This window comes from Pseudorca crassidens, chromosome 1 (genome assembly GCF_039906515.1).
Source record: "Pseudorca crassidens isolate mPseCra1 chromosome 1, mPseCra1.hap1, whole genome shotgun sequence".
Taxonomy (NCBI): domain Eukaryota; kingdom Metazoa; phylum Chordata; class Mammalia; order Artiodactyla; family Delphinidae; genus Pseudorca; species Pseudorca crassidens.
In genome coordinates, this window is record NC_090296.1 from 104,635,637 (window position 1) to 104,661,538 (window position 25,902).

At 38.5% G+C, this 25,902-nt stretch overlaps 1 protein-coding gene across 2 annotated transcripts in view; it reads right to left on the bottom strand.

Moving 5' to 3' along the window:
- Positions 1-25,902, bottom strand: part of NEDD4 (NEDD4 E3 ubiquitin protein ligase) — a 156,653-nt gene that overhangs the window by 104,266 nt on the left and 26,485 nt on the right. For both annotated transcript variants that reach the window (XM_067747668.1, XM_067747663.1), the window contains one exon: positions 6,210-6,263. Coding sequence is in view for 1 of the 2 variants with exons in the window: in XM_067747663.1 (XP_067603764.1) it covers positions 6,210-6,263 (54 nt within the window). In the remaining variant the exon portion in view is untranslated. The remainder of the gene's footprint in view (positions 1-6,209; positions 6,264-25,902) is intronic.

Sequence of the window (25,902 nt, forward strand, 5' to 3'; positions counted from 1 at the left end):
TTTGTCTCTAGGTATTTTTTGATTTCCTCTTTGATTTCTTCAGTGATCTCTTGGTTACTTAGTAAAGTAGTGTTTAGGCCCCATGTGTTTGTGTTTTTTACGTTTTTTCACCTGCAATTCATTTCTAATCTCCTAGCGTTGTGGTCAGAAAAGATGCTTGATATGATATCAATTTTCTTAAATTTTTGAGGCTTTATTTGTGACCCAAAATGTGATCTACCCTGGAGAATGTTCCATGCGCACTTGAGAAGAAAGTGTAATCTGCTGTTTTTGGATGGAATGTCCTATAAATATCAATGAAATCTATCTGGTCTATTGTGTCATTTAAAGCTTCTGTTTCCTTATTTATTTTCATTTTGGATGATCTGTCCATTGGTGTAAGTGAGGTGTTAAAGTCCCCCACTATTATTGTGTTACTGTCGATTTCCTCTTTTACAGCTGTTAGCAGTTGCCTTATGTATTGAGGTGCTCCTGTGTTGGGTGCATATATATTTATAATTGTTATATCTTCTTCTTGGATTGATCTCTTGATCATTATGTACTGTCCTTCCTTGTTTCTTGTAACATTCTTTATTTTCAAGTCTATCTTATCTGAGATGAGTATTGCTCCTCCAGCTTTCTTTTGATTTCCATTTGCATGGAATATCTTTTTCCATCCCGTCACTCTCAGTCTGAATGTGTCCCTAGGTCTGAAGTGGGTCTCTTGTAGACAGCATATAGACGGGTCTTGTTTTTGTATCCATTCAGTAAGCCTATGTCTTTTGGTTGGAGCATTTAATCCATTCATGTTTAAGGTAATTATCAATAGGTATGTTCCTATGACTATTTTCTTAATTGTTTTGGGTTTGTTTTTGTAGGTTCTTTTCTTCTCTTGTGTTTCCCACTTTGAGAAGTTCCTTTAGCATTTGTTGTAGAGCTGGTTTTGTGGTGCTGAATTCTCTTAGCTTTTGCTTGTCTGTAAAGCTTTTGATTTCTCCATCGAATCTGAATGAGATCCTTGCTGGGTAGAGTAATTTTGGTTGTAGGTTCTTCCCTTTCATCACTTTAAGTATATCATGCCACTCCGTTCTGGCTTGTAGAGTTTCTGCTGAGAAATCAGCTGTTAACCCTATGGGAGTTCCCTTGTATGTTATTTGTCATTTTTCCCTTGCTGCTTTCAGTAATTTTTCTTTGTCTTTAATTTTTGCCAATTTGATTACTATGTGTCTCGGTGTGTTTCTCCTTGGGTTTATGCTGTATGGGACTCGCTGCGCTTCCTGGACTTAGGTGGCTATTTCCTTTCCCATGTTAGGGAAGTTTTCGACTATAATCTCTGCAAATATTTTCTCTGGTTCTTTCTCTCTCTCTTCTCCTTCTGGGACCCCTATAATGCGAATCTTGTTGCATTTAATGATGTCCCAGAGGTCTCTTAGGCTGTCTTCATTTCTTTTCATTCTTTTTTCTTTATTCTGTTTTGCAGCAGTGAATTCCACCATTCTGACTTCCAGGTCACTTATCCGTCCTTCTGCCTCAGTTATTCTGCTATTGATTCCTTCTAGTGTATTTTTCATTTCAGTTACTGTATTGTTCATCTCTGTTTGTTTTTTCTTTAATTCTTCTAGGTCTTTGTTAAACATTTCTTGCATTTTCTCAATCTTCACCTACATTCTCTTTCCGAGGTCCTGGATCATCTTCACTATCATTATTCTGAATTCTTTTTCTGGACGGTTGCCTATCTCCACTTCATTTAGTTGTTTTTCTGGGGTTTTATCTTGTTTCTTCTTCTGGTATATAGCCCTCTGCCTTTTCATCTTGTCTATCTTTCTGTGAATGTGGTTTTTGTTCCACAGGCTTCAGGATTGTAGTTCTTCTTGCTTCTGTGTCTTTCCTCTCCTCCTTTGGTTTTAAATATAAAATGAACCAGATAAATGTTTTCTCTTTGGTAAGCTTCACTATAAGCATCAGTTTCATGTCCCCTAACTAGATTGTAAGCTTCCAGAGTGTGAGGACCGCAACTAAACATTTCTTCTGATCCTCTTGAGCTAATGCTGGGCACAATGCAAGCACTAAATAACACCAGGGAGGAGGTTTGATGGATCCAGCTACTACTTCTAAAGAAATATCAAAAAGTACTCCAGCTGGACAGGAAGGAAGGTTGCTTGAAACATTTGCAAAGAGGGTTTCAGCCAAGGAAAAGTAAGAAACTCATTTGCACTTCCTAGCACTCTAGTCTGAGTTTAAATTCTCAGAAGGCTGAACAGTTTGCATTACTGGCTCTGGTCTGGGACTGCAGAGGATCTGCACCAGTATTAGAGCAGTTATGTGTACAACCTGGAGAACCTGGGGTAGAATTTAGCCCTTCAGCCAAACAGATGCCAAGAGAGTAGCATCAACCCTAACTTCAAGGGGAGAAGAGCTGGAGAGTAGTGGCAGACCTCACCTGGAAGGAGTCTATGTAAATCCTATAGAATTTCACATTTTAGAATGAAACATATAATATCCTAGGATTAGACTGAAGCTCAGGGCCTCACATTCTGAGATATTTGGTTATTGATTATCTTCACAGAAAATAATGTGATTACCTACATGCTATGGACAGGCTCTGGATAATACTAATTGTTAACTAGAACTTTGAAGGCTAATATCCACTGTGATGGTTAATTGCATGTGTTGAGTTGGCTAAGATATTTTGCCCAGCCGATGGGTCAAACACTGAACTAGATGTTGCTACGAAGCTATTTTTTATATGTGATTAGTATTTAAATCTGTAGATTTTGAGTAAAGCAGAATGCCCTCCATAATGTGGTGGCTCTCATTCAATCAGTTAAAGGCCTTAAGAGCAAAGACAGGTTTCTGGAAGCAGCAATGCTGCCTCAAGACTATAACACAGAAACCTGCCTTAGTTTCCAGCTTGCTGCCCAGCACTGCAGATTTCAGATGCATTAACTCTTACCTGAATCTGCAACCTGCCAGCACCACCTCACAGATTTCAGACTTGCCAGCTTCCACTATCATGTAAAGCAATTCCTTAAAGTAAATCAATCCCTCCCACCTCATTATCTCTCACTGTCTCATTCTGTGTGTGTGTGTGTGTGTGTGTGTGTGTGTGTGTGTGTGTGTGTGTGTGTGTCCTATTGGTTCTGTTTCTCTGGAAAACCCTGACTAATACAACCACTGAACTTGAGAAGCACAGCATCTCTGCCTGGAATATGGAATATAGGCGTTTCCTAAAGCTTCAGAGGCTGTATGCGTGCAGAGATAGCTCTTAGGTAGTGACACAGAAGCACTAACTTTTGCACTGGTGGGTAGAATTCATTTAAAGGCACATCACTCTCAAATGTCCCATCACCATCAACATCACCACAACCATAACCAAACTATGACTGTTTTAATCCCCAGCTTCTTAAAACTGGCTGAAAAAATATCACTCATATTGCAAATATTTTCCAGATGACTAGAAATTCTTTTTCCTTAAAAGTGCACCTGTGCTCTTCGCTGTACATTTCCAAAGAGAATCTGCTAGGAAAAGGATGCACTTCTAATTTAGTTGTGAATGCTACAGGAGAATGATAAAATGACATTTACAGTGCATAGGCCAATTTACTGCCACACAATCAAGCCTGTTATTCCTTCAATGGCTATAGTATCTATGACATCTCAGGTGATCTGTACACTTCAATTACCTGCTAGGACTAACAACAAATCAGAGCATTAGAATGATGAGCACCACCCTGTTCTAATTATTTCTTGTTCCCTTTTGCTAGTAAAGTGAGCTTTTTAAGAAAAACTACATTTCTAATGCATAGCAGAGTATCTAACACAGTAGATGTCTGAAATGGCATACTGTAGTTAACACACAAAATGTGATATCAGAGAGCCACAAACGCATGATTCCATGAACGTTAAATAACACTCTGTATTAATGATGAAAAATTTTCTGAGTGCTTTGATAACTACTATCTCATTTTATTTTCATAATATATTTATCAGATAGGTAAGGCAAATACTGTTATTCCAATTTTTAAACATGAGAAAATATTTTCAGAAGGATTAAATAATCTGTCTAGGGTTACAAGCTAATGTACCAAATCACAAGCCAGACTATAAGGACTTCTGACTCCTTGGTATGGGGATCTATAATATCCTGTTACATGCATTATTTTTTTTTTTTTAGAAATATTCCATTGTTAATATCAGAAGCAATGCTTTTTTTCTTTCGACCTATCGTGACACCCTGTATAGTACTCTACACGTGGCAAATGGTCAAGGAGTGTTAATGCACCAATCAGAGCATGATAGATACCAGTTTTGGCAATGAAGAGTCGTACCATAATAAGATTATCAGCAAAAAAGACCAGATAACTATAAGCAGGGTGGAAAGCATAAACATGTCCTCCTTGTGGACAATATGCAAATAACTCAAATAAAATAGTTCACCAGTTATGTACCCAAGAATCAGGAAGAAATTCATATCAGTGTCACTAACAACAGGAAAAATAACACATGACCCAGCAATTCAACCCCAAAATATGAACCTTAGAGATACACTCATACACGTATATCAGGAAACATAGCAAGAATGTTTATCAATTGGTTATAGCAAAAACCTGGAAACCACACTAATATCTATTAAGGAGGATAAATACATAAATTATGGCATTACAGCATTTGCAGATGAAGGGAAAACTATGCATCTGTAAAATGTCTTATTACAGATCGACCTTACAAATATAACATTAAGCAAAGAGCATGTCACAGAGGAAAGTATTCAGAGTGCTACTACTCTAATAAAATCAAAAATATGAAAAAGGAAACTACTATGCTTTTAGGGATACATACATACATGATAAAAATTTTTAAATAAGAAAGATAAACACAATATTCAGGACAGTGGCTACTACTTGCAGGGGAAGAAAAGGAGATGCTATTGGGGAGGAGTATGAGGGGTTTTGAAGATTTTGGTAATATTCTAGTTCTTAAGTTGAGTAAGAAGTGTACAGATATTCATCTTATTATTTAAAATAAAGATTTATATTAAACATATTTTTTGTATGTCTATTTCATGATTAAAAAAACACCAATACTAAATTTCACCTGGTCCTATCTAGAAGGAAAACAGATCTGTAGCAACAGAGGGAAAAAAACAGAAGACATTCCCTATTCTATTAAAAGAAAAAAAAAGGCAAAAATACAAACAGAAAACAAAAAGCTCTGTGACTAACCAAATCTGATAAGCAAATCATCAACATCTGTCATTCAGCCTTACAAAATTACATTGCCAGTTAGTGCTGAAGTCTCCCTTGGCTGCAAAAAAGTACCTTTGCCTGTTATGATACTAACTAATGATTTCAGCTGCAATATCTTCAGTTACTAGTATAGTTATCACTTCTTGACAGAAAAAAACAAAGTGTTGTATAGTCCAACACTAAAAATAGATTCTTTAAAAAATCCAGTTTCCATGTTAGCTACAAAATGAATAAAACTGTTTAATTTCTTTTTTGGTGCTTCTGTTTGGTAACTGATAAGCTTTGAATATATAACACTGTTCTTACACCTTCATATTCAAATCTTACCAGTGTAAAATGTAAACGTAAGATGCTAAAAAGAAGGTTTGAAATAAAGTTCCAAAGAGACAAATTAGGAAAAGGATAGGATTTCAAGACAGTCTTTAGGAAATCAGGAATCAGAACTATCCTTTTATAAAAATAAAATCAGGTTATATTTGCTTTTTGTCCCTCTAAGGACTGGCAATCCTTCAGAGGACTTTACTTCATCGGTGTAGAGAGGATAGCTTTCCTTTGTAGAATAGTGGGGATAAGGGAGAGGATGGGATGTCATAACTGGATACAGGTAACCCCAAGAAATCCACTGGAGTGAGGAGGGGAAGGCTCCTGAGCCTGGGACTACCGACCAGGGTACAAGGATGAGTGTGAGGGAAGGCCAGACAAAGAGGCTGACTTTCCTGCATCTCCTGCCATGTCAGGCCTTGAGGAAGACCGTGAATCTGCTGAGAACTGACAATCCCAAGAGGTGCCTGGGAGAATAGAAGGGTAGAGAGTAGCACCAGGAAAGAGGGAAAAAAAAATTCTATCTGTCCACCATTTTGCCCAGAGTCTCCATAACCATCCCCAAAGCATCCCTCACCTCACAGATCCCCAGCCCACTTTTCCTTGCTGCTCTACTGAAATATACCCTTGCTTCACATTTTACACTCGTACAATAGAACTCACCAATCGATTTTCATCAAACACTTCAAAAAGAAGCCGGTGCTGCTGAGGGTGAACCTAAGTAAGAAAAAAACAACCTTTCTTTAAAAACAAGTGAACATCGGAACTATATTCAATATCTTGTAATAACCTATAATGGAAAAGAATCTGAAAAATTATATGTGTGTGTGTGTGTGTGTGTGTGTCTTTGCTGTATACCAAAAACTAACACAACATTGTAAATCAACTATACTTTTAATTTAGAAAAAGTGAACATCAACCCACAAACACTGAGAAATAAATGTTTGAAAATGTTACCATTTCCTAATTCCTGTTACTTACAATATATTTTAAATTTCACAAGATACTTAATATATACAAAGCTCAGACCAGTCACAAGTCACCCATTTTCTAGTAATTTTTCCATAATGACAAAGTGGATTTGGTTGCTTATTTTTCCATTTTTTCTAAAATAGAATAAAAGAAAGTAAGATAAAATTTCTTTTTTTTTTTAGCCACACAGTTTATGGGATTTTAGTTCCCCGACCAGGGATAGAACCCACACCCTCCACAGTGAGAGCCTGGAGTCCTAACCACTAGACCTCCAAGAAATTCCTGAAAGTGAGATAAAATTTCAAAAAATTACATATTTACAAGCACTTAAAAATACAGATTAGATTTTAACTTATTATCAATTTTATGTACTCACTTTTTATTTATCAGGTTAGAAATACCCAAAGTGGATGCTGATTTTATGGAGACTAGTGTTCTGAATCCTTTTAGTACTGACTTGATAAAACCAATCTTGTTTATACTATGTAAAGTACATAAGCAGTCAAAAAGTATACACTGAGTTTTCACTTACTGTTTATATCTTATAGCACGAGTAAAATTAACATGCAGTAATTTATTTTTCAAAGCTAATGCTTTTATCTTTGCTGAAATGTTTCAATATCAAGTTAATATCTACTAAATATCAAACACAAAGAAAATCTTTAATAATTTGTTATACCAGAGGTTAAGATGATGTATGAAACATTCTCACATTTAAGTTGATATTTTCTCTATGATAAATATATTACATTAAACACTGAGATATTTTAAAACTTTGGTTTACATGTCAAAAGTATCGACAGCCTTCAGAAAAAAGTCCTATATGTGTGACAATGATATAGAGATACCTAACCCAATGTCCACTCTCCCTTATGTTCTTCTGAGAACATAATCCTAATTTTACCTGCAACAAGTGCCCAGGGTCACCACACTGCACAACTCTTGGGGATAGGGGCATTAATTTTTTTAAATTGAAGTATAACATAAATTCAGTAAAGTATAAAGTTAACTAACCTTAAATATACAGCTTGATGATTTTTCATACATGTTTACTGTGTCATCATCACCGAGATCAAAATATGGAACACTCCATTCTATTTTATGTATTGTTTTCTATATGAACAGTGCCCTCTGGACTTGTTCAACACTGAGACTCTCAATAAGACTCTCTAAAAAAGGTTCCCTTGGGCTTCCCTGGTGGCGCAGTGGTTGAGAGTCCGCCTGCCGATGCAGGGGACATGGGTTCGTGCCCCGGTCCGGGAGGATCCCACATGCCGCTGAGTGGCTGGGCCCGTGCGCCATGGCCGCTGAGCCTGTGCGTCCGGAGCCTGTGCTCCGCAACGGGAGAGGCCACAACAGTGAGAGGCCCGCACACCGCTATAAAAAAAATAAATAAATAAAAAAATAAAGTTCCCTTGCACCCGGGGGCGACCAAAAAGGCCAACCTACCAGCGGTCACTGGGTGGGACTTCTGGAAGAGCTCTTTATTTCTTTCTTTATTTAAAGATTGAGTATGCTTTTCTTTTTTAAAAAAATATTTATTTGTTTGTTTGTTTATTTATTATTGCCTGCGTTATGGCTTTATTGCTGCACGCAGGCTTTCTCTAGTTGCAGCGAGCAGGGGCTACTCTTCGTTGCGGTGCGCGGGCTTCTCATTGCGGTGACTTCTCTTGTTGCAGAGCATGGGCTCTAGGTGCGTGGGCTTCAGTAGTTGTGGCACATGGTCTCAGTAGTTGTGGCTCGCGGGCTCTAGAGCACAGGCTCAGACATTGTGGTGCACAGGCTTCGCTGTTGTGCGGCATGTGGGATCTTCCCGGACCATGGCTCAAACCCGTGTCCCCTGCACTGGCAGGCAGATTCTTAACCACTGCGCCACCAGGGAAGTTCCTGGGAGAGCTCTTTAAATGGGGCTGACTCAGCTGGGAGAGATGTCGCTTTTGCCCTTTGTACTTCTTTTTCCTGTGTGGAACTTGGTTAGGACAGCTGGCACCCCTACAGTCATATTGTAACCATGGGGCAACTATGAGGACAGAAGCCCCAATTAAGGGCTATATATGCCACGGGGATAGAAGAAACAGTGTTAAGACAATAATCTCTTCTAGGAGCATATAGAGGACATTTTGGGGAGGAGATGACGCTTGAGCTAAGACTTGAAAGATGGGAAGAATTTGAATAAGAAAATATAGATAATATTCACAGCAAGGAGATCGCAGGAGGAAAGGCATGGGGGCAGAATGAGCATGCTGTAAGGAGATCAACTGATAAGAACATTTTTGTGTTACAAAGTGGTAAGAAAAATTTGGTTAGTCAGTGTAGAGCCAGACTGAGGGCACTGATATCCAGAAAAGGAATGAAGACTTGATTGGTATGGAAGAAAATTAAGCTTTTAAATGAAAAACTGATACGATGTAGATCATATGTAAATATTATTTTGTCAGTGATACATAAAATAAATTGGACTAGAGAGAGACCCTGGAGTCCACAGAGACTGTGGCTCTAGTAACTCAGGTATGAAGTGATGAGAGCTTTGCCTGTGATGGTCCCAGTGAGACTAGGGAGGGAGACAAGAACATGAAAAATATTTTGAGGGAAAAAATAAAAAGTCTCAATGTCTAACAAAATACCTGGCAGACAATGTAGATGTTCAATGAATATTGCTAAGAAAATAGATATATGTGACTTGAATAGGCCTCTGCTGTCCTGGTTCAGACTATAATTAATAGCTTCCTAACAGGATGCTCTAACTCAACTATCTTACCTTTTAAATCTACCTTTTCTATTACAACTGGAGTGACCTACCTAAAAGATAGCTTAGGTCGTCTTTACTGCCCTTCTCAAAAGCTGTTCCCAGTGGCCTAAAGCATAATATTCAAATGCCTGAGCATGGAATGATGCTTCCTGATCTGAGTCCAATTTGCCTCTCCAGCCTTGTGTCCTGTAACTGTCGCCTGCCAACACAAATACACATACACCCTATGCTCTAATCACACTAGAAACAGTCTAATCACTGCTTACTGCGCTTTCTGATCTGTACTTCTGTACATGCTAAGGTCTCTCCATGCGCAACACCTTCTCAGCTCAACACGTCCAAAATCTACCCCTTGTTCAAGCCTCAGCTCAAACGTCAACTCCGCCCTGAAGTCTTACCTCCCGTCACTCCCCCTCCTCCGTTTCCAGTTATTAAAAAACTGACTACATTCTTCCATTTATGAAGTTAATAATATGTAATAGCTCTCTACTGAATTATAAAAACACCATAAAAGACTTGGTTACTTGTTTTTTAAGGGGGGTTATATCAAAGGCACACCCTAAGTGCAAGAATACAATTTAAAACATGTGGTGAGAATTCTAATTCAAAATGGCAGCCTGAACACAAATATTAACCCTCTCCCTCCTGAGATCCTGTTTTCATAATAGCAAAGGAGTTTGTAAAAGGTATTAAAGCGTCACAGCAAAGATCATATGCACGTGCAAGGGCCACCAGCAGGCAAGCAATTTCCATACCTCCCTAGGAGGGAGATGAAGTGGGGATGAAAGCAGGCTTCTGAAGAAACTGAAAACTATTAAAAGAACAGAATGTTGAAGCAAAGAGGTCAATGGCCCAAATGAGAGAATATTCCTATAGCACCTAAACCTCTAGTAAACACATTTACACACAGACACATACACATTATTAGAGTTTCTCTTTGTGTCTGATTTCAGGTAGAGGTTCAACAATAATGCAACCATCAGCTCTTTTTTTTTTTTAACATCTTATTGGAGTATAATTGTTTTACAATGGTGTGTTAGTTTCTGCTTTATAACAAAGTGAGTCAGCTATACGTACACATGTATCCCTATATCCCCTCCCTCTGCGTCTCCCTCCCACCCTCCCTATCCCACCCCTCTAGGTGGTCACAAAGCACCGAGCTGATCTCCCTGTCCTATGTGGCTGCTTCCCACTAGCTATCTATTTAACAGTTGGTAGTGTATATATGTCCATGCCACTCTCTCACTTCGTCCCAGCTTACCCTTCCCCCTCCCCATGTCCTCAAGTCCATTCTCTACGTCTGCATCTTTATTCCTGTCCTGCCCCTAGGTTCTTCAGAACCATTTTTTTCTTTTTTTAGATTCCATATATATGTGTTAGCATACAGTATTTTTCTCTTTCTGACTTCACTCTGTTTGACAGACTCTAGGTCCATCCACCTCAGTACAAATAACTCAATTTCATTTTATGGCTGAGTAATATTCCATTGTATATATGTGCCACATCTTCTTTATCCATTCATCTGTTGATGGACACTATGGTTGCTTCCATGTCCTGGCTACTGTAAATAGTGCTGCAGTGAATATAGTGGTACATGATTCTTTTTGAATTATGGTTTTCTCAGGGTATATGCCCAGTAGTGAGATTACTGGGTCATATGGTAGTTCTATTTTTAGTTTTTTAAGGAACCTCCACACTGTTCTCCCTAGTGGCTGTATCAATTTACATTCCTACCAACAGTGCAAGAGTGTTCCCTTTTCTCCACACCCTCTCCAGCATGTATTGTTTGTACATTTTTTGATGATGGCCATTCTGAATGGTGTGAGGTGATACCTCATTGTAGTTTTGATTTGCATTTCTCTAATGATTAGTGATGTTGGGCATCCTTTCGTGTATTTGTTGGCAATCTGTATATCTTCTTTGGAGAAATGTCTATTTAGGTCTTCTGCCCATTTTTGGATTGGGTTGTTTGTTTTTTTGATATTGAGCTGCATGAGATGCTTGTATATTTTGGAGGTTAATCCTTTGTCAGTTGCTTCGTTTGCAAATATTTTCTCCTATTATGAGGGTTGTCTTTTCATCTTGTTTATGGCTACCTTTGCTGTGCAAAAGCTTTTAAGTTTCATTAGGTCCCATCTGTTTATTTTTGTTTTTATTTCCATTTCTCTAGGAGGTGGGTCAAAAAGGATCTTGCTGCGATTTATGTACAGAGTGTTCTGCCTATGTTTTCCTCTAAGAGTTTTATCCTGTCTGGCATTGCATTTAGGTCTTTAATCCATTTTGAGTTTACTTTTGTATACGGTGTTAGGGAGTATTCTAATTTCATTCTTTTACACATAGCTGTCCAGTTTTCCCAGCACCACTTATTGAAGAGACTGTCTTTTCTCCACTGTATATTCTTGCCTTCTTTATCAAAGATAAGGTGACCATATGTCTGTGGGTTTATCTTTGGGCTTTCTGTCCTGTTCCATTGATCGATATTTCTGTTTTTGTGCCAATACCATACTGTCTTGATTACTGTAGCTTTGTAGTATAGTCTGAAGTCAGGGAGCCTGATTCCTCCAGCTCTGTTTTTCTGTCTCAAGACTGCTTTAGCTATTCGGGGTCTTTTGTGTTTCCATACAAATTGTGAATTTTTTTGTTCCAGTTCTGTGAAAAATGCCATTGGTAGCTTGATAGGGATTGCACTGAATCTGTACATTGCTTTGGGTAGTAGAGCCATTTTCAAAAAGTTGATTTTTCCAATACAAGAACATGGTATATATCTCCATCTGTTTGTATCACCTTTAATTTATTTCATCTGTGTCTTATAGTTTTCTACATACAGGTCTTTTGTCTCCTTAGGTAGGTTTATTCCTAGCTGTTTTATTCTTTTTGTTGCAATGGTAAATGGGAGTGTTTCCTTAATTTCTCTTCCATATTTTTCATTGTTAGTGTACAGGAATGCAAGAAATTTCTGTGCATTAATTTTGTATCCTGCTACTTTACCAAATTCATTGATTAGCTCTAGTAGTTTTCTGGTGGCATCTTTAGGATTCTCTATGTATAGTATCATGTCATCTGCAAACAGTGACAGTTTTACTTCTTTTCCGATTTGGATTCCATTTATTTTGTTTTTTCTTCTCTGATTGCTGTGGCTAAAACTTCCAGAACTATGTTGAGTAATAGTGGTGAGAGTGGGCATCCTTGTCTTGTTCCTGATCTTAATGGAAATGGATTCAGTTTTTCACCATTGAGAACGATGTTGGCTGTGGGTTTATCAAATATGGCCTTTATTATGTTGAGGTAAGTTCCCTCTGTGTCTACTTTCTGCTGGGGTTTTTTTATCATAAATGGTGTTGAATTTTGCTGAAAGCTTTTTCTGCATCTATTGAGATGATAATATGGTTTTTATCCTTCAGCTTGTTAATATGATGTATCACATTGATTGATTTGCACACATTGAAGAATCCTTGCATTCCTGGGGTAAACCCCACTTGATCATGGTGTATGATCCTTTAATGTGCTGTTGAATTCTGTTTGCTAGTATTTTGTTGAGGATTTTTGCATCTATGTTCATCAGTGATATTGGCCTGTAGTTTTTTTGTGACATCTTTGTCTGGTTTTGGTATCAGGGTCATGGTGGTCTTGTAGAAGGAGTTTGCGAGTGTTCCTCCCTCTGCTATATTTTGGAAGAGTTTGAGTAGGATGGGTGTTAGCTCTTCTCTAAATGTTTGATAGAATTCGCCTGGGAAGCCATCTGGTTTTGGGCTTTTGTTTGTTGGAAGATTTTAAATCACAGTTTCAATTTCAGTGCTTGTGATTGGTCTGTGTATATTTTCTATTTCTTCCTGGTTCAGTCTCAGAAGGTTGTGCTTTTCTAAGAATTTGTCCATTTCTTCCAGGTTGTTCATTTTATTGGCATACAGTTGCTTGTAGTAATCTCTCATGATCCTTTGTATTTCTGCAGCGTCAGTTGTTACTTCTCCCTTTTCATTTCTAATTCTATTGATTTGAGTCTTCTCCCTTTTTTTCTTGATGAGTCTAGCTAATGGTTTATCAATTTCGTTTATCTTCTCAAAGAACCAACTTTTAGTTTTATAGATCTTTGCTATCATTTCCTTCATTTCTTTTTCATTTATTTCTGATCTGATCTTTATGATTTCTTTTCTTCTGCTAACTTTGGGGTATTTTGGTTCTTCTTTGTCTAATTGCTTTAGGTATAAGTTTAGGTTGTTTATTTGAGATTTTTCTTCTTTCTTGAGGTTGTATTGTATTGCTATAATCTTCCCTCTTAGAACTGCCTTTGCTGCACCCCATAGGTTTTGGGTCGTTGTGTTTTCACTGTCATTTGTTTCTAGGTATTTTTTGATTTCTTCAGTGATCTCTTGGTTATTTAGTAGTGTATTGTTTAGCCCCCAATGTGTTTGTATTTTTTACAGTTTTTTTTCCTGTAATTGATATCTAGTCTTATAGCGTTGTGGTTGGAAAAGAAACTTGATCCAATTTCAAATTTCTCAAATTTACCAAGGCTTGATTTGTGACCCAAGATATGCTCTATCATGGAGAATGTTCCATGAGCACTTGAGAAGGAAGTGTATTCTGTTGTTTTTGGACGGAATGTCCTACAAATATCAATTAAGTCCATCTTGTTTAATGTATCATTTAAAGCTTGTGTTCCCTTATTTATTTTCATTTTGGATCGTCTGTACATTGGTGAAAGTGGGGTGTTAAAGTCCCATACTATGATTATGTTACTGTCAATTTCCCCTTTTATGGTTGTTAGCATTTGCCTTATGTATTGAGGTGCTCCTTTGTTGGGTGCATAAATATTTACAATTGTTGTATCTTCTTCTTGGATTGATCCCTTGATCATTATGTAGTGTCCTTCTTTGTCTCTTGTAATAGTCTTTATTTTAAAGTCTATTTCAAAGTCTATTTTGTCTGATATGAGAATTGCTACTCCAGCCTTCTTTTGATTTCCATTTGCATGGAATATCTTTTTCCATCCCCTCACTTTCAGTCTCACTTTTCAGTCCCTAAGTCTGAAGTGGGTCTCTTGTAGACAGCATATATATGGGTCTTGTTTTTGTATCCATTCAGCCAGTCTATGTTTTTTGGTTGGAGCATTTAATCCATTTACATTTAAGGTAATTATTGATATGTATGTTGTTATTACTGTTTTCTTAATTGTTTTGGGTTTGTTTTTGTAGGTCTTTCCCTTCTCTTGTGTTTATTGCCTAGAGAAGTTCCTTTAGCATTTGCTGTAAAGCTAATTTGATGGTGCTGAATTCTCTTAGCTTTTGCTTGTCTGTAAAGGTTTTAATTTCTCTGTCGAATCTAAATGAGACCCTTGCTGGGTACAGTAATCTTGGTTGTAGGTTTTTCCCTTTCATCACTTTAAATATGTGCTGCCAGTCCCTTCTGGCTTGCAGAGTTTCTGCTGAAAGATCAGCTGTTAACCTTATGGGGATTCCCTTGTATGTTATTTGTTGCTTTTCCCTTGCTGCTTTTAATGATTTTTCTTTGTATTTAATTTTTGATAGTTTGATTAATATGTGTCTTGGCATGTTTCTCCTTGGATTTATCCTGTATGGGACTCTCTTTGCTTCGTGTACTTGATTGACTATTTCCTTTTCCATAGTTGGGAAGTTTTCAACTATAATCTCTTCAAATATTTTCCCAGTCCCTTTCTTTTTCTCTTCTTCTTCTGGGACCCCATACTTCAAATGTTGGTGTGTTTAATGTTGTCCCAGAGGTCTCTGAGACTGTCTTCAATTCTTTTCATTCTTTTTTCTTTATTCTATTCTGCTGCCGTTATTTCCACTATTTTATCTTCCAGGTCACTTATCCATTATTTTGCCTCAGTTATTCTGCTATTGATTCCTTCTAGAGAATTCTTAATTTCATTTATTGTGTTGTTCATCATTGTTTGTTTGCTCTTTAGTTCTTCTAGGTCCCTGTTAAAAGTTTCTTGTAGTTTCCCCATTCTATTTCCAAGATTTTGGATCACCTTTACTATTACTCTGAACTCTTTTTCAGGTAAACTGCCTACGTCCTCTTCATTTGTTTGGTCTGGTGGGTTTTTACCTTGCTCCTTCATCTGCTGTGTATTTCTCTGTCTTCTCATTTTGCTTAACTTACTGTGTTTGGGGTCTCCTTTTCAAAGGATGCAGGTTTATAGTTCCCATTGTTTTTCATGTCTGCCCTCAGTGGGTAAGTTTGGTTCAGTGTGTTGTGCAGGCTTCCTGGTGGAGGGACTAGTGCCTGTGTTCTGGTGAATGAGGCTGGATCTTGTCTTTCTGGTGGGTAGGACCGCATCCAGTGGTGTGTTTTGGGGTGTCTGTGAACTTAGTATGATTTTAGGCAGCCTCTCTGCTAATGTGTGGGGTTGTGTTCCTGTCTTGCTCGTTGTTTGGCATGGGGCGTCCAGCACTGGAGCTTGCTCATTGTTGAGTGGAGCTGGGTCTCAGCGTTGAGATGGAGATCTCTGGGAGAGCTCTCGTTGATTGATACTACGTGGAGCCAGGAGGTCTCTGGTGATCCAATGTCCTGAAGTTGGCTCTCCCACCTCAGTGGCTCAGGCCTGACACCCGGCCGGAGCAACGAGATCCTGTCAGTCGCACAGCTCATCACAACTCCACAGCTGAGGGCAAGGGGTTTCTCTCAGCTCCAGGTTGCAGTGCTCCAGGGAAGTGTTCAGATTGGCTTGCCTCCCATAGACATCCAGAGCAGTCTGTACAAAGCCACAGAGCATCTCACGTCTCACTCTCTGATCCTCCTTGCTCTATCGATTTTGGAGCTGTTGCCCCCATTTTAATCATGAGGCTTTAGAGCTCTGTAGCCAATGCTATTAGAGCTCAGCCTGTCATCCCATGGATCCCTTCAGCATTTTTGTGCACACCTGCTCCCCAAGCACGTGCTCTCTCAACAGCAGCAACTGCATCTTCTTCAACCATCAGTTTTAATATATAAAATATAAATAACTAAAAATGTAACATGTAATTGTTGAATGTTTAGGATTTTCATATATAGAAGCAATAGATGATTACCAGAGATCACAGATGTAGAAACAGAAAAACTGTCCCCAGAGAAAAGAGATACTTAAGAAACACCTTTAAAAACTGTAAGGTATATCCTTAGAAAAATTTGGGAAAGTCTTGCATCCATAAAGCTAAAATAGGGCACTATAAAAAGAGGCAAGGAGTGATGTTGCAACTAAAAATAACTGTTGAATTCAAATATAAGCAATTTTAGGTAAATTTGCAGAAATATCCCAAAATGTAGAGCAAAAAGCTAAGCTAAGGAAAATATGAGAGAAAATAAAAAAGAGGATTTTCTGAACAGATTCAGTGAAAGAATTAAGCCCTAATGTCCTAAAACAGAGGTTACAGCTTATGGACCAAAGCCAGCTAGGCACTTGCTTGTTTTTGTTTTTTTTTTAACAGCCCATAAGATAATAATTTTTTTTACATTTTAAAATGGTTACCTTTTAAACGGCTATATAAGTACCTACACAGTAGCCTCAATTTTTGTCTCCTGCCTGTGTGACACCTATGAAAAAGTTTACTGGCCCTTTATGAAAAAGTTTACTGACTCCTGTCCTAAGACATTTAATGTATGTTATCTATTGATATATCTCATATATCTAGGATCGTACTCAGTAAGACCATCCTTGGAATATGTGAGGAAACTATCACTCAAATCATTTTCTGTGTTCTGTGGTTCACATGAGGAATTCTGACTGAGAAAGATAAGAATCAGTCTAGGTAACCCTGCACCCAACTAGCTGGAATCGCCAAACAATAATACAAACAGAGGGAAGGAAATTATTAAAGAAATTATTCACACAAAAATTTTCAGAGCTGAAGGGAAACAGTAGTCTTTAAATTGAAATGCTTATCAAAGGCCCAATACAATGACACTGTACACACAAGGTATAATACTGTGAAATTTTGAAACACCAGGGTAAAGATAAATCATCACATTTTTCACAGCGAGAGAAGGATCACCTCCAAAGGAACAAGAAGCAGCCTTTTCAATACCAATACCATACTCAAAGTTGATAAAGCACTGTCTTCAAGCTTCTGAGGAAAAATGAGTTTCAACCTAGATTCCTATGAGGGGCCAAACTACTGGCCAAACACATAAGTTGGCGATCTACTACTCATCTATCATAGCTGGAAGCCAGTTTGGGACAGGGATGTGTGAGTTATTCAGCAGGATGGGAATAAGGACCAGCATGACAAACAGAAACAGTTAAACAGGGGTTCCTTCTGGGAAGCAGGAATAGGAGGGGAGAGGTTGGGGCACCAGAGTCTATTGCTTTTCATTATAAGCCCCTTTATACTATCTCATTTTAAAGCTATGTGTGAATTCTTTGATGAGATGATTGTTTTTTAATTTATTAAAAATAGGAGTAAAGCTATGGTCATAAAAATAGAGTTTACAGGGTCATATTTATAGGAAAGGTGTAAGAAGAAGAAACAAAAATTAAAATATTGAGATAGGTTTTTTGAAAAATGTCTAAGTCTATAAATGCATAAAAGAATAGAGGAAAAAAACACTTTCCAGAGGAGTAACCAAATTCTCAAAGAAGGACAAAGGTATTAACAAATATCAATTTATTCTCTGGTATTCATAAAGAACCTGAAGTAATGCTCCTGGAAATTATGCTGGTCGTTGCAGGAAAAATAACAACGCAGTCATACTTTTTAAAAAGCTTTATAAAGATATAATATATATACCATGTACCTGACCCACTGAAAATGCACCATTCAATGGTTTTTAGTATATTCACAGAGTATGCAACCACCCTCGCAATTCTGGAACATTTTCATCACCTCAAAAAGAAGCCCCATGCCCTTGAGCAGTCACTCCTGATTTCCCAACTTCCTCAGCCTCAGACAACCTCTAATATATTTTCTGTCTCTATAGATTTGCCTATTACAGACATTTAACATGAGGTGAATCTTACAATATGTGGTCTTTTGTAACTGGCTTCTTTTACTTTGCATAATGTGTCTGAGGTTCACCCGTGTTGTAGCATGTATCAGTACTTCATTCCTTTCTATAACTGAATAATATCCCACTGTATGTATATACCCCAGTTTGTTTATCCATTCATTTGTTGATGGACCTATGGGTTGTTTCTACTTTTTTTTTTTTTTTGCGGTACATAGGCCTCTCACTGTTGTGGCCTCTCCTGTCACGGAGCACAGGCTCCGGACGCGCAGGCTCAGTGGCCATGGCTCACGGGCCCAGCCACTCCGTGGCATGTGGAATCTTCCCGGACCGGGGCACGAACCCGTGTCTCCTGCATTGGCAGGCGTACTCTCAACCACCGCACCACCAGGGAAGCCCTGTTTCTACTTTTTGACTATAATTAATAATGATGCTATGAGTATTCATGTACAGGTTTTTGTGCGGACATATGTGGTAAGTAGATTTTAAAATAAAAACTGTGTAAAAAGTAAAATGAACTAGATAAGTATTTTTACAAGCTTTAAGCGTTATATAAATAGAAACTATCTTTGCATTTTTATCTACATATTTTATGTTCTTCTAATTTGTTTCTCTATACAGTTATTGCTAATCAACAAATATAAAAATGAATTATAGATACACAGCCATGGGGAAAAAACCCAAACAGTAAAAAAAAAAAAAGATACTCAGTATAGTGAATTATAAATCTCTCACCCTTTCCCCACCCTCAGAGAAAATACTGTGAACAGTTTCTTGGACCTTCTAGAAGTATTTTTTGCAAATACCAGCATGTGAGAAAGCTGTTCTGTTTTTACACAAAAAGGTGCATCATATATACAATGTTTTGCACCTTTGTTCCTTCATTTAATATATTTTGAAACTTAACATCCTATCAATACATATACCTCTGTCTCTTTTTAAACAGCTGATGAGGATTTCATTATATGGCTACACCATACCTTACTTAGTGCTTTATTAATGGGGCACCCCAGCCTTCTTCCTAGCTAACAGAATTCTGATTTTATTCAAATAATGGATGATAATGTGTGTCAGGGATACAGGCAGCTACTCCCTACCCCGACCCCACCCCACCCCCAGGAGCTGACTTCTGATTCCTCTAAACCTCCCGGTAATTCCACTCTCTTTACTAATGACGGGGTTAGAAATACACACACAACATAATTCCGGTCCAAGAGACATGAATCAAAGTCTCCTAGGGAAACTTTTGGAAAAGGGTTCTTCACTTTTTAAAAGAGACATGTGAGAAAACATTCTCCCTTTTCTACCTCTGGACATCATCATGGGAGGCTATGTCATTAGGAACTGCTGGAAGCTTCCTGTGACCAAGGACAGAAAGGCAAGAGAATCCCAGAGAGGCTAGGATTACTTGAAGCTGAAAGCATCCTAAATGATACACTTCAGAAGGGCCTTCCCTAAATTCCCTACATTGAGAGAATCCCCTCAAGTCTCTAATATCCCCTGATACTCACTCCATAGCACCCAGTGTTTTCCCTTGACAAGTCTCAGCACATTGGTAATTCTTTTGAGAAACTAGTTTATAGGGGTCCACAGCAGACAGTAAGCTTCGCTGAGGGTAGGGACTGTGGCCTCACATTAATAAGCATTAGCAAAGTGACTGGGAAAAAATATCACACCAATTTTTTTTGTGTGTGCGGAGGTGGAGGAGTATAAATACATGGATAAAAATACATAGGAAAAAATACCAGACTATCACACAATCAGTGGTGGCATTATGGAGATTAAGTTATGGCCGATTTTTATTTCTCTTTCTAAAAATATCTGTGGTGTACAAGTTATGTTGCTTCTGTAACATAATACTAATATATTCATGAACATATATACATTTTGTAAATATAATATGATTATGAATATTAAAGATATAAACTGAGCACCATGGGTGTACAGGGAATGAAGTGGGGCTTTTTTCAGATGCTCATACACTACGCTGATGCACAGACTATACAATGTGTACATTGCTCCTAATGTGTCAAACATTTTTCCCTCCTGATAACTTGCCTCCCTTGGTCTCATATGAGCAACTATAAGTGTAGATTTTACTATAATTTTCTATTGAGCACTAACTTCAATTTGGAGTCTCCTCTATTTGTTAATCTACCAGTAACAGTTCTCCACAAGACTTTCTTTGAACTTCACGTTTTCTCAAAGATATAAAGGCTCCCTTCAACTTCTGGCCACAATTTCCATCTGGCTGAATGCCCAATAATCAACATTTTACTGTACTCTGTTATCTCAATAGACATTTTTATGTGAATACATTCAATGGAAAACATTTTGTGCTATGTATAATGATATAAATGACAAGAAGAAAATAGAGGACTGCACATAATTATGTCCTTTGTACAGCAAGTATTAAATCGCCATGTGTTTTCTATATCTAGCTGTGATGAATTAGCATTGATCCACAAAAATTTATCTAGTTACCCTTGGAATAAATTTGCAAATTTCTGATTAAAATAAATGCACGGCCTATGATCCCAGAATAGAGGAATACTGGCTAGAACATTTGGCAACAGTGAAATTATAGTAAAAGAAACAATGAGTTAAAGGCAGTAAAGTACTGAGCCAGGTTTATCATCTACAAATGGCCTTCTTTCTTATTTTTGTAGTAACATCTCTAACTCAAGAGTAGTACTGACTTTCAAGTATCCATTCTAAGAAAAAATCAAGATGGTAAAAAATAATGGGAAGATTTTTAATTAGTTTTTAATTAAAATTTTTAAAAATTTAATTACAATTTTAATTCCTCTAATGGATAACCACATTATCTACTTCTACCCACACTTTGATATTCCTTTCATCCCTGATATTGTTCATCTGAGTTTTCTTTCTCCATTTTTTCCTCCTTTTTAAATTAATTAATTACTGTATTTACTTTTGGGTGCATCGTGTCTCCGCCGCTGCACGCGGGCCTCCCCCCCCTCCCCAGGTGCAGCAAGCAGGGGCCACTCCTTCGTTGCAGTGTGCAGGCTCCTCACTGTGGCGGCCTCTCTCGCTGCGAAGCACGGGCTCTAGGCACGCAGGCTTCAGCAGTTGTGGCACGGGGGATCAGTAGCTGTGGCTTATGGACTCTAGAGCGCAGTCTCAGTAGTTGTGGCACACGGGCTTAGTTGCTCCGCGGCATGTGGGATCTTCCCGGACCAGGGCTCGAACCCATGTCCCCTATATTGACTGCAGCATTCTTAACCACTGCGCCACCAGGGAAGCCCTGAGTTTTCTTTCTCTCTTATTAGGGCTTGCTATGGTATAGCAATTTTATTAATTTTTTCAAAGAACCACCTTTAGTTTCATTTACTTTCTCTACTTTTTATCCATTTTCTATTTTATTGACTTCCATTCTTATTTCCTTCCCTCTACTTTTTTTTTTTTTTTTTTTTTGGTGCTACGCGGGCCTCTCACTGCTGTGGCCTCTCCCGTTGCAGAGTGCAGGCTCCGCACGCGCAGGCTCAGCGGCCATGGCTCACGGGCCCAGCTGCCCCGCGGCATGTGGGATCCTCCCGGACCGGGGCAAGAACCCGCATCCCCTGCATCGGCAGGCGGACTCTCAACCACTGCGCCACCAGGGAAGCCCTCCCCTCTACTTTTTATTTTTTGGTTAAGGCAGAAACTTAGATCATCGATTTTAAATCCTTTTTCTTTTGTATATAAGCATATAAAGATGTAAATTTCCAAGCACTGAATTAGCTCATCCTATATTGATATGTTATGCTTTAATTATCAATCAGTTAAAATGATTTCTAAATTTCCTATGATTTTCTTTTTGAGCGTGGTTTATTTAAAATACGTTTAATTTCCAAATATTTATGGATTTTTGAGATATACTGACATATCCAGATATACATGTATAATATATATCCCAGATATACATTCCAGAATTCTATTTAAAGGTTGTTGTAATCAGAGAATATATTCTATAGAATCTCAAGCCTTTTAAACACATTCAGACTTGTTTTATGGCCCAATATATGGTCATCTTGGTGAATGTTCCATGGGCATATAAAAAGAACGTATATTCTTCAGGTTCAGGCATACTTTGTTTTATTGTGTTTCACAGATATTGCGTTTTTTACAAATTGAAAGTTTGTGGAAAACCTGTGTCAAGTGAGTTTACTGGTGCCATTTTTCCAACAGCACTTGCTCACTTTGTGTCGCTATGTCACTAACAATTCTCACAATATTTCAAAATTTCTCATTATTATTATATTATGATACCATTGTCATGGTATCTGTGATCAGTGATCTCTGATGTTACTATTGCAAAAAGATTATGACTCCCTGAAGGCTCAGATGATGGTTAGCATTTTTTAGCAATAAAAAGTTATTTTTAAATTAAGGTATGTATAGTGTTTTAAGACATAATGCTATTACACACTTAACAGACTACAGTATAGTGTAGACATAACTTTTATATGCACTGGGAAACCAAAAAAATTGTGTGACTCACTTTATTGTGGTGGTCTGGAACTGACTCCACAATATCTCTGAGGTATGCTGTATCAGATGTAGTGTTTTATACATGCCAAACAGTTTAAGTTGATTGATAGTGTTCTTCAAATCTTTTATGTACTTACTGGATTTTTGTTTTTTGGTCTAGTTGTTTTATCAATTATTGACAGAGGTGTGACAAAATCTTTATTCTGGATTTATTTCTCTAGTTAGTTCTGTCAATTTTTTCTTCAAAATTTTGAAGTTCTTCTATCAGGTGTATTCATAGGACTGTATGTCTTCTTGATGAATAAATGCTTTTATGATCATGAAATCTCTCTGGTAATACTCTTCATCCTGAAGTCTACTTCATTTAATAATAATACAGCCATATCAGGGTATTGTTTTGTTTGGCTTAGTGATGGTATACCTTTTCCTGTACTTTTACTTTTAACCTGTTTGTGTCTCTATACTCAAAATGTGTCTCCTGTAAACAGCATATAGTTGAATATTACTTTTTTGTAAGTATTGAGATGGTTTGCTTTATGGCTTGTTATCATCTATTTCTTTTCTATTTTTTTATTCTTCTTTTCTTCCCTTTCACCTTTTTAAAAAAATTATTAATCAAGTGTTTCTTGGTATGCCATTTTATTTCCTTTAATGGACCTTCACCTATAATATTTCATTTTAATTTCTTAGTGACAGCTCTAAGGATTACAATACGCATCCTTAAATGTCACAATTATAAGAGAGTTGAGCCACTTTAATCACTTTCGGATCTCTTTCAAGAGAACCTGCATAGCTGATTGGCAGCCACAGCTAATCATGTACCTTTGAATCTACCCATTGGGTTCTCTTTGCTTTCTCTCAAAGACTGGGCACTCTTGCCCAACACAGGACTTCTCTAACAGACAACCTTTGCTGGGAAGCTCCCCATCAGTCTGGGCGAGACTTTCTCAGAACTGTGCTGCAGTGTGAGACTCTTCCTACCCAGTCCTTTCACCCCTCTCCTTGAGCAGGTGTTAAGCCTGCATCATGAGGAGAAGGCTCTTCCCATCTGTGTGTCTTCCCTGTCTGACCTTCACAGGTGCTTCCCCAATAAACCTCCTGCATATCTAATTCCATCTTGATGTCTGTTTCTTAGAGAGCCCAAACCAACACAGATGGTATGAGTAGTGGGGTGTTAGGACCAGCCCACACTCACTTGGCTGGCAAGGATCTCCCTATCCTTAGTAGAATGTAGGACATATATAGTCACTGGCAGAAGATGGTGGTCCAATTCCTTGCCTGTCAAGGATCTCCCCATCTTTAGCAGAATGTGGGACATATATAGTCACTGGCAGAAGATGGTGGTCCAATTCCTAAAGACTTCTCCAGGGGTGTCCTAGGCAAATGTCCTGGTGGAGGGAGACACCCTTGACAGTTTGATGTATAACGCACTTGAAAGGTAAGGGAAGAACAATACCTACAAGGACAATGAAGTTGTCTAGTTTTTACTACTGATGACTTACAGAGAGACAATGAGAAAATAAGGGCAGTTAACAAAAGCAAAAGGTTAAATCTGAGAGACAGAGGGTCTCTTTGGTAATGTATAAAGAGGCCTGCACCTCCTGAAGTGGAAAAGAGGACAAAACTGAGGAGCAGTGTCGGAGTTGACAGAGCTTGCAGAGCTCAGAGACATTTAAATGCTCAGTCACTGTGGGTCTATTATGTTAATGTCAGGGCCCTGGCTGGGAAAACCTGGGATCCTGATGTGCAGGACAGGAGGATCTGGGTGGACGCTCCTGAGGATTTTCCTGGTTCCACAGGTCCCTGAACCCTCAGAGCTTGCAGAGTAGGGTATCTCATCCCTCTGTAATAAGAGCTGGCACTTCCCACATGCAGGATGACATTGCAGAAGCTGGTCCCCACACTCTCTCCTCAGGAGTTGCCCCCACTTCTCCCCTGGTTATCAAGATAATAATCAGTGTTAAATCCCGGCTGGGCCTGATACAGAATGAAAGCGATTACATTTGGAAGAAGCTTCAAGAATTAAACAGCATGTCCTGGCACGAGCCAGAGGAATATCTCTGGGACTACGATTGATCAAAGGGGCAGAAACATAAGACAGCATAAGCAAGAATTCATTGACATGGAGGCATCTTCTCAGGACAAGGGATTGAACATCCTGTCAAGGACCCCATGAGATGAGGCAAGGTTCCTGCTAGAGTGGCTCCTAGAAGTTGCCCTGGCATATGGTAGGGGAAGGAATAAAAAGGCCAAGGGAAGTTGGAATGCTAGAATTAGAAGAAAAAAATATATATATATATATATAAAATATGAGGCCAAAATACCTACCAGATGCTTGTATTCCATGAGAGGGGAGGGAACCACAGTCATCAGGTGTGTGCTGGTAAGAGGGGCAGCAGCTTCACCCAGAAGTGCAGTAGTGGCTCTCGTCTGCATGCCAGGACTGATGGTGGGAGAGGTGGTCAAAGAGCTGGGCTCCTTAATAGCCATGCACGGGGATGAGCCTCCCCTTCTCCAGTAAGAGGCCGGCCAGTGACATTTCACTGCTAGAACCAAGGGGGTTACAATTATTGTAACGACCAGCCACGTAAGGGGGGCACTGACGCTGACTTGACCTGTAGGGTATAGAGCATGGCGCCCCTAAGGGGCAAAATAGGCAGGTGATCAACAAAAGTGCTGCTTAACATCTACAATTACAAGAAGGAAGAATGGAGAAGCAGTGGCTAAGGACAATTGTCCCGATTAAAAAAGAAAAGTCACAATCCCTCATCCAGTTCCCCAACCTGAGCCAATTTTCAGATCCACAGTACATTGACTGAAGAAGTAACCTAGTCCATAGGAGGAAGGACTCTGCATCACTGTAGGAAATGTATATTGTAATGATTCCTCTCTTCCTCCCCCAAAAGGACTATGGCCACTTATTTGGGTGAGTGTATATTGGGGAGAAAGAATAATCAGACATATTGAGGACTGCTGGAAACAGAAACCCAAAGTGTCATTAGGTCTTCCATATTAAAGCAAGGACTTACAGAGAACAGAAAACAAATGGAGTCCTGTCTAACGTTCAGCTTATACCGAGTTCACTAGTTCTGTGGATCCACCCAGTAGTCATTTCCCTACTTTTCAAGTGTACAATAGGGATTGATATAATGGAAGTTGGATCTCCTCACTACCACCACCACATTGAATCCGTGGCTT